A 17084-nucleotide genomic window follows, 5' to 3' on the forward strand; every position below is an offset into this window, starting at 1 on the left:
CACTTGCACTATTGTGTTCGGCTTAAGTGGACCTCTTTTTGTTTTCAGTCTGGCGCACAAAATCCTGGTAGGCTAATTGAAATCGCCATAACTTATAATAATAACAGACTTATGTACAGATCTGCAGATATTTTGTACCCAGTACTGGTATAGTCTATCTGTTTATTACTGTACCGGTACCGGTACGGTGCATGGGGTCTGGTACCGGTATAGTTTAGTACCACACGTACTTCTAGTTGACCTGGCTCAACAATTTTTGCATATGTCAATCCTAACCCCCCACCTAACTACGTCACCGAAAAATTATGTCATTTCTACGTCACAGTGGCGTAATAAGGCCCACCAAAGTATGTGGATGGTCATCCAAAACGCGCAGACGATCACCCGAAATCGAGCAAGCTATTTCTCTCGTTAGCTCGCCACAACGATCACGATAGGAGAGAGATCGCCGGCGTTAGCGAGTTCGTTATCGGCGGCGCATATGCCATTTCAGGCGATGTTAATTATACTTTGGCAAGCCCTACAGTACGGCACACTATCCAAATTCTAAGAATTTCCCTCCATTTGGTTCAATAAAACAAACACTCCATGTGTCTCACAAACGAGGGGTGTCTGGCAGCACGTCAGATGCGTCATATCACGCCATGCTTGTCTCAATAATAATCTAAATTAATCGCAGCTGTCACATGACCAAAATTGCCGTTTTTTACTAAAAACTCTCGAATGCCACGGTAGAAAATTTTTTCCTTCGGTAAATCCGATTATTTTCTCTAGAGGAATTCAATGATGACGTTATTAGATTGCGCTTTTTTGTAGTATTTTGCGCAACTTCAGTATACTGTATTTTTACCGATATTGAGGGACAACAATGTCCAGACGTCTCCCAAAGGAGGGGTATCTGAGCATCTGTAAAATGGGTTTCTCTGAAACGAGACAATGTCGCTCGATCTGTTTAGTGTGCCGTACTGCCCTATGACGCGATGGTGACGTCATAGTGACGTAATTTTTTGATAGCATAGTCAGGTAGGGGTTAGGAATAACATATGCAAAATTCATTATGCTACGCCCACTGGAAGTACTTGTGGTACTAAACTATACTACACCCGTCTCATGTAGTTTCGTACCTAACGTACTTCTAGTCTCACAGGCGTACCATAACAATTTTTTCTCGTGTCAATCCTAACCCCGACCTGACCACACGAGGTCCACACCATCCAAAAATTACATCACTATGACGTCACAGTAACGTAATAGAGCCCTTTAAACTATGCGAACTGTCATCCAAGACGCGCAGACGAGAACCCGAAAACGAACAGCCATTTCTCTCGTTTTCTCGTCGCTACGATCCCGATAGGAGAGAGATCGCTGACGTTAGTCAGTTCTTTATCTTGGGCGCCGATGCCATTTCGGGCGATCGTACGAGTATTTGGCAAGCTCTATGACATGATTGTGACGTTGTAGTGACGTAATTTTTGGATGGTGTAGTCAGATGGGGGTTAGGATCGACATATCAAAAAATTGTTATGCTACGCCCACTAGAAGTACTTAGGTACGAAACTACACGAGACCCGGATGGGCAGGTACCTCTGTACTTAGGATAGGATTTACCTATTTATCCCGGGGGGAGAAGAAAGCCGATAAGACGGCTTAATCATATGGCGAACCACGGCCTCTCGTCCGGGTACTAGGTCTAGTACGCAGGTATGGGATTAGTTTGCCAGTTACCTAAAGCATGGACTTGATGGTGGAGGAAGCCGTAACCGACACGCGGTTACGTGAACCACCCTACAGCGGCGAGGAGTATAGCAATCCTCTCGCACATGATCATCCCCGCATGGGATTCGAACCCACGAAAGGTAATCAGAGCAGCAGAGAGGAGGTGATGAAGATATTCCTAACGCGGCACACCACCGAGCCTTGAACTTATAAAATAATACGGTAATATTCCGCATTTGAACTAGCATCAGAATATGTAATTTACTCATGATTTGGCACTGAAGTACCGAACATTTTGATGGTGTTTTTACTCAGATGCAGTACGGTATCGTACCCTACTTTTGTTAACCCTAACAATCTGCCTAACCCCTTATTAACATACAGTACTAGCTTATAACTCCATACACTATATTGCATTAGGTAACATATTTCTGTATTGCAATATTAGTTAAGACTTGATGAACTTGGCCATAACTGCCTTAAACAAGTCGAGACAGTGGGGATCTCGAACTTCATGCTCAATTTTTATCAATAAAGTTATGTCAGAAACTGCTCCTATATCCCGGAAAAATCATTTTGATATCAGACTCCCTTATTGTTATGACCCGTTTAATCATGGACAGGATGAAGTCATAGATGTCAGAACACCCAATGAATATGCTGAGGATCACATACCAGGATCTATTAACTTACCTGTTCTTACAAATGATGAAAGACATGAGGTTGGCAAGGAATATGCGGACAACTCATTTTTGGCCAGACGAATTGGTGCATCATTGATATCCAACAATATAGCTACAATTATAAAGACTCATTTTTCTGATAAACCCAAGACCTATTCGTGTTTAATATATTGTTGGCGTGGAGGACAGCGTTCAAAAAGTCTATCAGTGGTCTTGAACATGATCGGATATGATGTCAAATTTCTGTCTGGAGGATACAAAACTTATAGGAAAGAAGTTATTTCACTGCTGTCACACATTCCATCTCAGTTTTCATACAATATTGTTTCAGGCATGACTGGATGTGGCAAAACTTTATTGCTCGACCAACTACGTGAAGCTGGTGAACAAGTATTAGATTTAGAGGCTTTGGCCAAGCATAAAGGTTCTGTACTTGGTATAAATTGTGATGATGATGATCAACCAAGTACTAAAATGTTTGAAAGCCAGTTATTACATCAGTTTTCAACTTTTGATTCGTCTCTTCCCGTATGGGTAGAAGCAGAAGGTAGAGTTATCGGTAACATACACATTCCTGACAGCGTATTTCAACATATACAAAAAAATGTTGCAAATGTTTATGTTATACAAGCTCCTTTGAATGCAAGAGTGAAATACCTTTTGTCCGAATACATGTATTGGACTAACAATCCAACAGAATTGAAAGACAAGTTAGGAAGGCTTTCAAAACATAATCTCCCCTTGAAAAAGTGGTACAAGTTTATTGATGAAAGTAGGTTTGAAGACTTTGTTGCAGATATTTTGAAAATTCATTATGACCCCTCATACATAAGATCCAGAAAAAAGACGTTTAGTAGTAATTCATGTGATGAAATACTTGGGCTTGAAGATGTAACTGTCAAATCATTAGCAAATGTTGCACAAAAATTATTGGTAGCTGCAGATGTTGGACAAGTAGCTTAAGCTGTGCCATAAACCTATTATTATAGGTTTATGCACCTCTCCTACTCGAAAAAATAATTGTCTCATTTAGACAAAAAAAATTATTTTTATGTATACCTGGTAAATCAAATTACTAGCTTGATGTTGAGCAAATTGCAGAAGCGCAAGAAGCGTCAAAATTTTTTTGTGTTATTAAGATTGTGGAGCTTTTGAATTTTATTTTAATCAAATTAAATTTGTCTATAAAGTTGTAGATACACTAACTAAATGCTTGTGTTCATCAATTTGATTATTTGGCTATTAGAAATAAGGATTAATAGACAATATTCAACTTGTACTGTGGGATTTACCATGTGTTGGAAAATGACGTATTCATTCAGTATTTATTTGTATAACTGCCATAAGAATAGTTTTGGCATCGGGCACACATGTGGGCATATACATGTGTCATATTTGAACTGTTTCTCTCGCTCTTCAAAAGAGCTATATTTTGAGAATTCAACAAACATTATTCCAAGCATGTTTAACAAGAATTGATAGAAGAGGTAACTCCTGGGCTTGAATATATAGGATGGTCTGAAAAGTTATAATTTTCATCCTATTAAAATCGTAAATATAGTTGTTTCAAGAAAGCGACTCAAATATTGTCCATAATCAATATAACATAACATTGAAATTATTTGCAATTTACATTTCATGAGCTCATCTTATATGAATGCTTTCATTCAGTTCTTTAGATATGTCTTCTAAACCAAACTATTACTATAACTTGAGCATATATGGTAATGAAGAAAATTTAAACCCTTTGCAGGTTTCTTCAACACCGCAGGGTTGGTATTTTCCACTCGGGATCGGAGAGAAAATTGTATCACTGTTTTTATCATCAAAAAGCTCTGCGAAGAAGCTAACAACTAAAGGAGACCATTTGTTGGAATATGCATCTTCGCTAGAGGGTACAGTGAAACTGGGAATTATTGGTTCTTGTGCTTGTGTCGGCGGTGTTTTGTCCTTGATCTTGAGACCTAAAGGCAGTATACGAAAGCTCTTTTATCCATCGGCCTTGATCGCAACATCATCTGCAATCTGTTATCCATCTACTGCATATGCTGTGACCAAAGTGACTGCTGTGAATGTTTACAATGTTTCCAAAGCCACCAAAGACAAAATATACCAGTGGCAAAATGCTCGTAAACAAGTTGATAAGTTGCAACGAGAAGACTTAATTAGCGTTGACAAATCAATATCGGAGGTGGAGGACCATTTTGATACAGCACCTGTTATGGTAATGGCATTGTTACCATATTCAGATTCAGCAAATTAATTACCATACATACATTTTGGACACTAGACAAAACTATAAAATATATCTCGGATTTGACTGAATATAGTTTTGGTGGTATAAAAGTATATATGCAAAATTAAGCATATTGGCCGACCATACAAAAGTGGCCCAAGCTAGGGAATTATCTGGTGCATTTCACCTCACCCCCTTGTGGTGTGGTGGAAGGTGGACTCTTGTTAAGTTGACTCATGGTAAGTAGTTGGTTACAGCTTCCCCTTATGGCCAACTCAATGCATCTGCAATGATTGCTGTATACCTATTCACAGACTTATTTACCGAATGAGAGGTTGTGTTTAGCATATTATCAAGCCCTTCTGTTCCTTCCAGGGGTGAATATCAAATTAAGCTATATAATCAAATGTCCTTATTGCTGGTATTCTAATTATATTGTGTCCTTCCAGATTATTCCAATATCTGATCATCTGCTGGAAAAAGAAACATCAAGTGATATTGAAGTAGATATACCCAAACAACCGAGTACCAACAGTGAAGAACCTCACTTGGGAGTCACACTGCCATCGACTGAAGAATCAAACAGTATAATGAAGATCGATGATGATGATTCAAGAAAGGAAGTTACAAAAGAATCTATTCAAGATATGGGACAATCTTCTAACGAAGACAGTGATCTTTATACTACTAGGTTGTAACGTAACAACCCTTCCTTTTTGTCTATATTAATATTTTGGTATGTGCTTTACTTCAAATATACCATCCTATCCATCCTGTCGTTTTAAATTGTTGTTGTTCCGGGTTGTTCCAGGACAAAACTAGTTCAAAATTTTATAAAACTGATATTTTTCAACTTTGATAATAATTCTTGTCACAAATATTTACCTATTAAAAGGTTAAAAATAGTAAATATGGTCGCTTTCATGACTTTTCTAAGTTTGTAAAACTATACTCCTTTAACCAGTAAACAAAATATGCAATTTAGAATAAATCAACGGTTTTGACGTAATAATGCCTTTATTTTCGAAAAAAAGATAAGAAAAAACGACATATTGCTATACTAATTTGTCTAAGCGGCAACGAATCTGAGAGTTTATATTCCTTACTATTTTGGATGTTTTTATTTTAGACCCGTTTATTTAAAAAAATGAAATGATAATTTTATTTATAATGTCTTATTTATTATTAACCCAGCTCTCGCGCCTGAAAACTTGTATTATGACGTCGAGTTTTATGGCGCTATGACATTTTATTATGACGGTAAGTTTTTATCGTGTTTTAAAATTCAACTTACTATCCAATCTACTTGGATGATTAGTTTACGTGTCTGCCTGTAACTAACATTACGATTTAAAAATTATTCACGGCGCCGTAAATACATTTTACAAAACTGGGAACAGCCGATTATGACGCCAAAATGGAAATTTGTAAGACAAGAGGAGCCTAGGCCTCGCAAATGACGTAGCCTAGGACCTCTAATCGTCTATATCCGGCCCTGATTGTATTATAAATCCTTACATCACATCGTCTAAATCCAGCCCTGATTGTATTATAACTACTTCCATCGACGGGACATGTCCTCAATACGTCAAGTTAGTTGTGTAATAATACGTTTGTATTATTTATTTATTCAAATTAAGATACATCAGTTCAACACAATCAAACGATAACAGTTTAACATTGAAGCACATTGACTAATATAGCTACAGACAGTACCAGATAACGACCGTCAAAAAACAAGAACTAATAGCTTTTATATGTCTATCGACTTGTGGTGTGATTGGCCTAAACTAAACATAAATACGTCACAAGCACGTGGACTTACAAAGCAGCCAATCAAAGCGTTGTCTACTTGACAGTTACAAAATCACAGCACATGACAAGTTGGCAGTTTTCTTTCAGTGGAAAGATTGACAACTATTCACAGCCACGAATTTAGTCAGACATGATACTTTCTTTGCCCGGAACCAAAGTGACTATAAACCAAGTGAGGACATGCATTGGTAACGTTATAAGTGCTCGTGTGACGTCACACCAGCCATTTTGTGTCCAGAGTTCTATCGCTGTGGATCCTAACTAAGTGATTTAAACCTAAAATCATTCATTAATCAGCTGATTAAAAAATAACGATGATAATTCGGACCGAACTTTCGCAGCGGCAAAACGAATGAACATTCTTCTGAAAAATGTATTATCCGCAGATGTTTCTCGGATAACTCGGCTCGGCGGTATGGTCAGCATATACGAAGTTAAGGTTAAAGTCATCCAACTTCAATTGATAAATCAACACCCAATAAGACCGAAATATTAAACAAGAAGATACACATTTTATTATAAAATTCCTGATGTAAGTATCGCTACTTGCACAATACAATGCTACACTACAATACAAATTATACTACAGAAACTTGCACTATTTTTGCGGTACATGTCATGATATATATATTTTTTTTACGGATCAGAACTTTCGAAGTCTCGGATCGCGGCGCGGATCTCGGATGGCGCGGCGGTGTTGCTCAACGGGCTAAGCGTTAGGAATACGCTCGCCACCGCACCTCTAATTACTCTGCGTGGGTTCGCAGGTTCGAATCCCATGCAGGGATGGTTATGTGCGAGAGGATTGCTGGACTCCTCGCCGTCGTTGGGTGGTTCACGTAACCGCTGGTCGGTTACGGCTTCCTCCACCACCAAGTCCATGCTTCCGAAAACAAACAATATAACTAATCCCATACCCGACTTGGAATGGTAACCGGACGAGAGGCCGTGGTTCGCCATATAGATAAGCCGTCTTATCGGCTTTTCTCTCCCCCGGGATAAATATGTAAATCCTATCCTATCCTATCTATCAGTGTCTAAAAGACACGTCATATCCGAGTCATATCTGTATAACGCTTCGTAAACATGCCACTGCGTAGGCAGCAGTCATACACTTAAGGAGGCTTCGGTATCAGCTGCGCCGTAGCACGGCACAGACTTCCACCCCGGGGTTCGGTGCATGCTGTATATCACAGCACAAGGTTTTACCGGGGCTTCTGTCTATACAATGCAGGAGACAGCACAACTTTCGCCTCCCCGGCTTCCGTATCTGCCATGAGTAGCACGGCAAGAACTTCTGCCCTGGGATACTGTACATGCTATGTACCAGATAGCATGACGTTCGCCCAGGGCTTCCGTCAATGCCGCGCGTAACACAGCTCAACTTCCGCCGGCCCTGTTTCCGTACACACAGTGTGAAAACGTGTAACACGCACACAGCATGACATCCACATGTCATGATATTAAAATTTGCGTATCGCAAATTTTTAACAAGGTGTACATTGCCAAAATAATATTAAATAAATATACTACATGCATGGAATGAAGGATAACGGCGTATATCAAGTTTACAAGAACATCTAATAATCTGGAGTGTATAAAATAATATAGTATTATTGGACACGAAGTGGACATAACGATCGTTTCAAAATTTTGTTGTTGGACACGTAGTGGACATAACGATCGTTTCAATATTATGTTGTTGTTGTTCTTGTTCTTGTTCTTGTTGTTCTTTGACACGTTTTTAAAAAGTCGCTTTTCTCTTCGAATACTGGACCAATTGCTTTGAAATTTTCAGTGGTTGAAGATTAATTTTTTCGCTAGAAGGCTATTACTTTTGTTTATTCTTAAATTTTATATGAATCCTATGAGATATGATATTTCATACAAAATTTCGCGGTATTTATTTTTACTCATGGGAACACTGTTTTACACTTATTTCAAGCGATTTCGCGATCGATTGTCTTGCTCAGTACTACAGCTACTGTAGGTCGGTACTGGTAAGTTGCCATACCGGTGCCGTAACGCAGTGAAATTGACTTATTCCTTCCGCGGTATTACTAATGCTGCAATGCAAGTTTTATAGCCTATCGTATGCGGAACGGAATATCAGACCTACAGGTTCGGTACCGGTACTGGTAGCTCAGTACGTAAGTACGATACTGGTATTGGTGCCGGTACCGGTGTCTTACCACAATGAAATTACCGTAACTTATTCTTTCACGGTCCTACCAGTGCAGTAATGCAAGCGTTGTAGCACTTGTAGCCTAGTATATTTGTTTATTTTGATGAGAGTCTACTGGAAACAACATAAAATTTGAAAGGGAAGAATTGTTCTGTGATCAATTATCTGTCCTAAAGTGTAAACAACATAAAATTTGCAAGGGAACAACTGTTCTGTGATCAATTACCGTATATGGCCTACAGTGTACAGGTAAGATGCTGCCTGACTGCTAACTCAGTACCGCTTGACACGTTTTTAAAAAGTCGCTTTTCTCTTCGAATACTGGACCAATTGCTTTGAAATTTTTAGTGGTTAAAGATAAAAATTTTCTCCAGAAGGCTATTACTTCTTTTTTCGCTATGACGTCATCAAAATTATGTGACTCTACGTGTCCATATATTTGAGCATAGCTCTCTTGTTATTATTGTTATTTGTCTCCGTCTCCATTTTTAAAAAATCGCTTTTCTCTTCGAATACTGGACCAATTGCTTTGAAATGTTCAGTGGTCAAAGATAAAATTTTTTTCCCGAAGGCTATTACCTTTTTTTTTGCTATGACGTCATCAAAATTATTGCCATTGGGTGGCGCTACGTGTCCATATATTTGAGCATAGCTCTCTTGTCTATTTGACTATAGCTCTTGCCGCAGGTCTACTAGCATACCAATTTTTAATAATTGGACACGTTTAGTGGCCACAACGATCGTTTCAATATTATGTTGTTGTTGTTCTTGTTCTTTGACACGTTTTTAAAAAATCGCTTTTCTCTTCGAATACTGGACCAATTGCTTTGAAATTTTCAGTGGTTAAAGATTAATTTCTTCGCTAGAAGGCTATTACTTTTATTTATTTCAAAATTTTGCGTGAATTCTATAAAATTTGATATTTTTTCTAAAATTTTGCTGTATTATTTTTTATCCATGGGAACACGGATTTTAGTCAGTGTCATGACTGGCTGTACGTTTTGATTCTGCAAAATTCTTGCTACTGGAAATTCAGAACTTTTTTGAGGGTACCGGTAGCGTCAAAGGTACCGGTAAAGACTGATTCGCTCTGGTCTAACGTGTCCATATATTTGTGCGTAGCTCTCTTGTTTTATTTGTCTCCTCTTTTGCGTGAATATTTAACCTTAAATTGAGAAAACGTTTCAAAATTTTAAAAGCGATATTGTGGCAAGATGGGAAATTATATTTCAAGCAAGTTTATCTGTCAGAAAAGTAACAGGCGAACATATATTATGAAATGCATTAATATTTGCGCGAAATATAGTTTATACTTGGCGCAAAAATACGATTGCTTTTTTGGATGAGTGGCAAAAATATTGGTTAAAACTATCAATTTTCAAATATTTATCAGGTGTGTAAGACCTAAAAAGAGTTAGTAACGATTGTGGGCATTCGTCGGGATTGACACTTTCCATAGAAACAAACAAACAATTTGAACCCCGTGTCTTTATAGGGTTCCCCCGAAAACATCAAGGCTAATTTTTCACTGTTGGATATCGATAAAATTACAATTAAGTTTTATCCACGAGAACGTAGAAGACATGATGGCGTCGCTAGATCACCTAGTAAATATTTTACATTTTCCGACGCAAAAGAATCGAAATATCGTGCCAATAATAAGTTGATAAGAGCTGCAACACCAGTTGCGGCGGCTGGTTTTAAAATTAAGAAACAATTTTCCGAGAAAATTCATTTCATCAGCTTCTGGAATGATTAATGTAAAACGCAGGCTTTACACTTTCGGCATGGTGTGCACAGGTATCATAATACCAGTTCAAATAGTACCTGATTTAATCTCATGCATTAGGTTAATGACGTTTCACACTTGCGAAGGAAATCGATATTTGTTTTTCATACGGAACTTTGCTACGTTGCGACGTAATTGCGTAACGAAGTAATTAGGGAACGTTGTTGTTTAACTCAAGTTGGCGCAGTGGACATGTCAAGAATTGGAGAACATTGAATGAAATAACTCTGGTGAACGATAAATTATAGTAGGCCCGTCAAATACGGAGACCACTATAGCAAAATCTTAATTTCTCGTAATCCGTACCACATAGAAGCGCGACTCCCGTATTAAAATAAGCAATTTGAACGTGCCCTACAGCCCACTGTCGATTTCGGCAATTCGCCTAATATTTTGTTAGATATGAGCATTTTCCCCCAAAAAATTTATTCAGGTAAAACGGACACATGGATGGGTAAAACGAACATTAAACAAAATTAATTGAAGACACTACTGACCTATTTGAATGCGTCTAAAACGCCTAAAAAAATCATAAATAATAAGCCTCGAGCATTACAGTGGGGGCGAGCAATGATGTTCATATTACCCCACCAGACATGAAAACTTATCAATCATCCAGGCATGTACTTGCAACTGAACAAAAGCTTTGCTAATGCATGCACAAACTTTAGTTGATCCACTGAATGTCCTTTACCATGAATAACATAACAAAATTAAACTAATGAAACAGGCAAGTCATTTATATGTAAATTATTAGTGGCATTCCTCACATGTGAAAGCTTGAACGTTTCTGCCATAAACACCAGCACAAATGTCATGAAACCATCTGAGGCATTGTATCCACCCCTCATCATCGTAAAAATTGCCTTCACAAAACCCACAAACATCACTATTTCTAACAGCCTTGGCAGATTCTTTCCTGTTTATAATTCTTCCTACTTTGACCTTGCTCACATGAGGTGCATCCAAACTGCTGGCCTCTATTTTCTTGGACACTGCCTTTGCTTTTTTCTTAGTTATAATACCAGATTCCTGTTTATTTTCTAAAGCTGCTAGTTCTTTCCTATATCCTTCACTGGTGAGTATTCTTATACCAGTTATAATCGCTTTCTTACGAGGTGGTTTTAGGTGAGGCCTTCGGAAAGGGCAGAATCTCTTCAAATGAAGTGTCACTCGAATCCAATAAACTATCCTCTGGAGATGCTGGTGGACTACTCTGTTGTTCTGTAGAGATTTGCTGCCTAAACTTGGGACCTGATGTTTGCTGAATAGTTTTACTGCAACAGGGTGAATCATTGTCAGCTTGCTGCAAACCACATGCAACAAAATTATTACTTGTCGACGAGCTAGGAATGTTGAGCGGTGGTTGGGAAGTGATGTTGCTAGGCTCTCCTAAATCGAGGTTTTCTAAAATTTGATGTGTAGTTTCTGCTGGAATGAATGCATGGTCTGGAATAGCCTCTCTATCTAAGGGAAAATTTCTAGTACACCTAAAAGATGACACAGCATTTTGTAGTGTACATATCTTCATATACGCCTTTGTGAATAGATGAGAGAAGTCCGCTCTCGATACTCCAGTTCCAGGGTTGTTACGCAAGTGTATTCGTGTATTCTGACAGCTTCACTGTAATGATCTTTGAGCGGACCGTAGTGAACTTTAGGCCTGATTACATGTCCATCAATATCAGCCCAGCGAACCGGTTCGGTTTAGAAAAGTCAAAGTAGTCTCGGAGACCACTTAACGCCCTCGATTACATGTCACAACCAACGACTAACCTACCGATCCAAACCAACAAGATGAGACTAGGGCAGGGGTCGGCTGAATTTAACGACAAAATTCTTCCGCGTGCCGACTAAAATTAAAAACAATGCTTTGTTACATTTGAAGCAAAAATACACAATAATAAACATTCTAAACATGTAAACTACAGACAGATTCACTATTCGGGAAAATATCAGTCCGACAAATAGATTTGATTACTTTTCTTATTCTGTATAATATAGACTTCTGCTACTGCATTGCCGTTGATGGAGATTAACATTGAAAAAAAGTTAAGAACTACTGGTTTAATCTTTCAGGCTACTCCTGTTATGAGACTTGATAAAGTTCATAACTGAGAACAGAAAGTCACAAGCATATGTAGATAAAAACATGCAGTTGCAAAGTTTTTGAGACACGAAAAATTCTCAGGAATGGATTCCCAGTCACGCGATAGTTCGTTTTCTGCACTTCTCTCTTGTATTCCCTTCTATATTTGCTTATATTTCTTTCGAAATCAATTTATTTCAGTAAGTTAGCAAGTAACTCTAACCAACATGAGCTGTATAACTTCATAAATCAATCAGAAATGAAGAAAAATGGTGGCACAGACTATATATTACGTAACAATGAACCCCAATGAATGCTGTGTCTCGTCACAATTCATAAAGAGCTAACTTAGTTGTTACGTCATAATATATTTTTTTGTAGCCACATGTCATGAAAAGACAAACAGAGTTTAAAATTTTAAATGAATAACAGATTGTTAACAAACGATAATGAATAAACAAACACCGAGCTTCATCAGATAAATCGGAGCCTCGACACTTTTTATTTGAAAGAGAATGATCTCGTTTCTGAGGCCTCGCTCGCGTGCGGAATAAATGGGCTCGCGTGTCAAGTTTGGCACGCGTGCCAGAGGTTTCCCAGTTCCCACCCCTGGACTAGGGTTTTTATGACTAAAGAAAATAAGTCGTGATTTGCAAACACTGCATATATATATTTTATTTTCAATAAATTCAATACAAATGTTAATTGAAGTATCAAAATTAAATGCACGTTCTTGATTGAAGTTCTGTGAAGTAATTATGCGGAATAGGATGAGGGGTTGCTTTCCCGTTGAAATTTGCCCATAATCTAAAAACAAAACGACAAATTATTTGGGGGCATAAAAGTTAGACGAGTTATATCATTTTGGCCGACTATTCAGCGTTCAACGTTGCAGAGTACAGACACCTTACGCCACACGACCCATTCGAAAAATTACGTTATCAACCAAACACTTTGTGTAAAGTGAGCTCACCATATGTAAACAGAAGCACTTTCAATATCGCCCTACTACTGCGACGTTACCGACACTGAATCTTTGAATTTGTGCCGGTAGGCCTATGTACAGTAAGGGTACCGGTACCGGTGCCAGGGTATGGCTCAATCAAAATTCTCAATGCAAACTGAAGTTTGTCAACAATAGTCGTACTGCGCTCAGTTTATATCATTAAATCTGTGGACATTAAGAATTAATTCTCTGTTTCAAAACAACAACCTGTCATGCCAATAGTCCACACCGGGATCCCACCAGTACCGGTATTTCAAATTTGTGTTCAACAGCCACACAAAAGATGCGGAATGGATTTGAATTAAACTTGCACTATCTAGCTAAATTTTTATTTGCTGAAAAAAGCAACTTACTTACCAGAGATGAAATAGAACACGACTTCCGTACCCCTTCGATCACGGCGATTCACGATTTCTCGAGTAGCACGGCGAAGCAACTGAGCAAGACCAGTGCAGCTCACTTCCAGATCTCCTCGATAGGAGGTCTGATGTTCCGGACCGATAGCACGGATTTTAATCGCAGGCGAACCACTGAAGCGTGAATATGTGGTCTGCTAGACCGGTTCCAGGGGACATGTAATCAGGCCTTTTGTCGAGTGGCTGGTGTGCGGAGGTAGGCTGACAATTTCCACATGATTACCACAAGCGTATTGAAGAACTTTGTCACTTCGTGTGTGTGATCCATGCCCATCAAGTATAAGAAGTACTTTTCCAGAGCTGGAGTTGACGTGTGAGCAAAAATGCATTATCCATTCAAGGAACAACTCTTTGTTTATGTAGCCAGATTCACTGTAGCATACTTTGGAAGAAGGAGGAAGTCCTTTTTGCTCGCTTACCCTTATAAATTGTCATCGGTGGAACATAATTTCCTGCTGCATTAACAGCTAATATAACAGTTTGTATTTGGCCTCGTTCGCTACTTGTCACTTGGCTTGAATATCGAGCTCCTTTTGAACCGACACACCTGGTACAAGGCTTAATCCAGTTTCGTCCATATTGTAAATTCGTGCTGGCAAATTGAAAAGTGAATTTTCCTTCATTACTGCCTCCAGTAGGTCAAAGTATTTATTGACTGTGGGCTTGTTTAAATGAATTGCTCTTTGAATTGACAAGGGGCTGCGGCTTTCGTATAGTTATCAAGTTTCCGTATCGTTCCCGAAAGCCACTCCACCAGTCTTTTCCAGCCATTTTAGAAGATTCTGAAAATTTAATAGAAATTTTGTTCTCCATTGCAAATTCATAAGCCAACTTTCGAATGTATTTAACTGTTAATGGGAAGCCTCTCTTTTCAAATTCGAGTATATGTTGCAAAAGATCCTTTTCATTCCGGCCCAAGGTAGAAGAACAACCTAGACTCCGTGATCCCGGGGCCTTCTTCAGTGTTTGATAAACATGCCGGCGAAGTGTAGCTCTTGGAACCGAATATGTATGTGCTGCAGTCAGGAGTTTACCTCCGCTTTGTACCATTTCAATTGCTTTTTTCATGTTTTCTTCCATCCATTGACATTTTTTACTAGTTCTCTTCCATTTACGAGGCATATTTCCCAAACAACAATTCAAAATCTGAGACAGTGTCCCTTTTGGGGTGAAATGGACACTAAAAACAAAAAAGCATATTGTTTTGGACTGGTAAACTGAAATGAAACAAATGATATCCCAAATAAACACCACTCAGATAGTGTATAAATCTGACTACTTTTTATTTTGTGATTGCATAACCACAGAGCCTACGATGGAAAATAAAAAAGACACCCACCTAATTAGTAATTGTCATGACGTCATGAAGTTTATTTCGAGCTCCCACAGTCAATCATATGCGCAGTCAGACTATGCAAACGCCCTTAAAACCTCATGAGGTAAAGTAAAAAAGCAAAAAATGTTTATTACCTTATACTTAGTGTTTTGGTCCCACAAATGACGTTGAAACTCAATATGATATTAATTCCCACTTTTTCGTCCCTTCAAAATCGAATCTGTCAGAAAATCGCAAGCATGTTGACGAGATTTGCGGCAATGGCGACGTATTCGCTTCAGCGAAATTACGCTTAGTTACGTAACAAACGAGCAGTGAAACCGCGGCCGTAGCTCTTATGGTGTCGCTGTAAGATCAAATCGAAAAAAGGTGTCCGCATTACCCCGCCTGTCCGTTCTCCCCCGATCTACTATATATATAATGTCGAAAGCTATTTTTAACCTCTGCAAATGTGTCGATGTCATATTAGGTTAAAACAAGAACAAATCGAAGTTTTTTTTATATTTAATTCAAAAGCTTTTCAAAAAAATTCACGCTTTTCAATTTTGCCGATTTTTGTATGATAATCGCGACATTTTATCTTCAACTCATAATTATATTTATTCTCCTAGATTGTCTCTCAAACAATATAAAACTTATCTGCATATAGTTTAAGGTTCGTGAGATATGGGGTTTCAAAGTTGCATAACTCACATGGGATGATAACATACCTATCGCAACTTTCACGAATGTACGATACCATCTGATTCCACGAGGCAAATAGCAACAGAAAAATAATAAAATTACCAGAATAAAATGCAAAACAGTAAAAAATCTTCAAACAAATTGACGAACGAGACCTTCTGACGAAGCTAAAACAAACCGACGCTGCCACGTTCCCCCGATTCGCTGGACACAAAATGACGTCCGATATGCATCAATGCACTCGGTGTCTCCACTTGGTTTATAGTCACTTTGCCCGGAACAAAACATCAGCAATATTTGTACAAATTGAATTGGTTCAATAATTCCGTAAGCCTGGAGCGACGGTTCCGAGACCTTTATCGAATCACAAACAATTTTCTCACTTTTCAGCCGCTCAAAGAATTGTTTCCTGTGAAGTTCGCGAAGATTTCAGTTTTCACATTGGACAAACCTATTCTAACCACATTTGTAGTATTATAGGGAGAAGAGTTGCAAGTCTTAGGGATAAAGACTGTTCACCCTAATATTCAAAATTCGATTCCCACGTTATTAATTAACAGGTGTTATGGAATGTGACTCCAATCTGGATTCCCTTAGACGATAATGGGCACACGATGTTGAATTGTTGTATATTATTGAAAAAATGCACGATCCAAATTCCAAATACAGATAAAATTGTACACACCTAATTCTTAATGCAGTAAGATTACGGTCAGATCACAAGTGAAACAAAAAGCACAATATTATAGAGTCATCTCGGCAAACCGGAAACGATACGTCATCAAATTGGTCGAAACGAGAAAGGCAATACATGGAGCGAATGCATTATCGCTGGTGCGAAAACATAATGTGGCCTATTTTGTGAAATATTACATGTTATTAATATGAAAGGGTTAAATACATTATAATCCATAGTTACGCAATGCACATTCGCTACAGTATATAGAATATAGATGAACGTTTATTCACCATGTATCCACTAATTAAGAATAAGTTTATTTTGACTCGATAATCGACACGTATAATAAGTCTTTATTGATGGAGCGCAGACAACGTCAGGCCTGGGTAAGTTGCGGGCCGCATGCGGCCCAAGGCAACGTTTCATCCGGCCCGCAGGCAGATTTTTAGA

The 17084-nt window shown here is 38.4% G+C and overlaps 2 protein-coding genes across 2 annotated transcripts; both read left to right on the forward strand.

The window, feature by feature from the left end:
- Positions 1-1183: 1183 nt before the first annotated feature.
- Positions 1184-4270, forward strand: LOC144425728 (tRNA 2-selenouridine synthase-like). Its single transcript, XM_078115278.1, has 2 exons — positions 1184-3886; positions 4153-4270. Exon 1 carries the CDS (start codon positions 2175-2177, stop codon positions 3360-3362), a length of 1188 nt encoding a protein of 395 aa, XP_077971404.1. The 5' UTR covers positions 1184-2174; the 3' UTR covers positions 3363-3886; positions 4153-4270.
- Positions 3894-5406, forward strand: LOC120345305 (uncharacterized). Its single transcript, XM_039414700.2, has 2 exons — positions 3894-4623; positions 5085-5406. Exons 1-2 carry the CDS (start codon positions 4057-4059, stop codon positions 5331-5333), a joined length of 816 nt encoding a protein of 271 aa, XP_039270634.2. The 5' UTR covers positions 3894-4056; the 3' UTR covers positions 5334-5406.
- Positions 5407-17084: the final 11678 nt, after the last annotated feature.

This window comes from Styela clava, chromosome 8 (assembly GCF_964204865.1).
Source record: "Styela clava chromosome 8, kaStyClav1.hap1.2, whole genome shotgun sequence".
Classification (NCBI taxonomy): Eukaryota; Metazoa; Chordata; class Ascidiacea; order Stolidobranchia; family Styelidae; genus Styela; species Styela clava.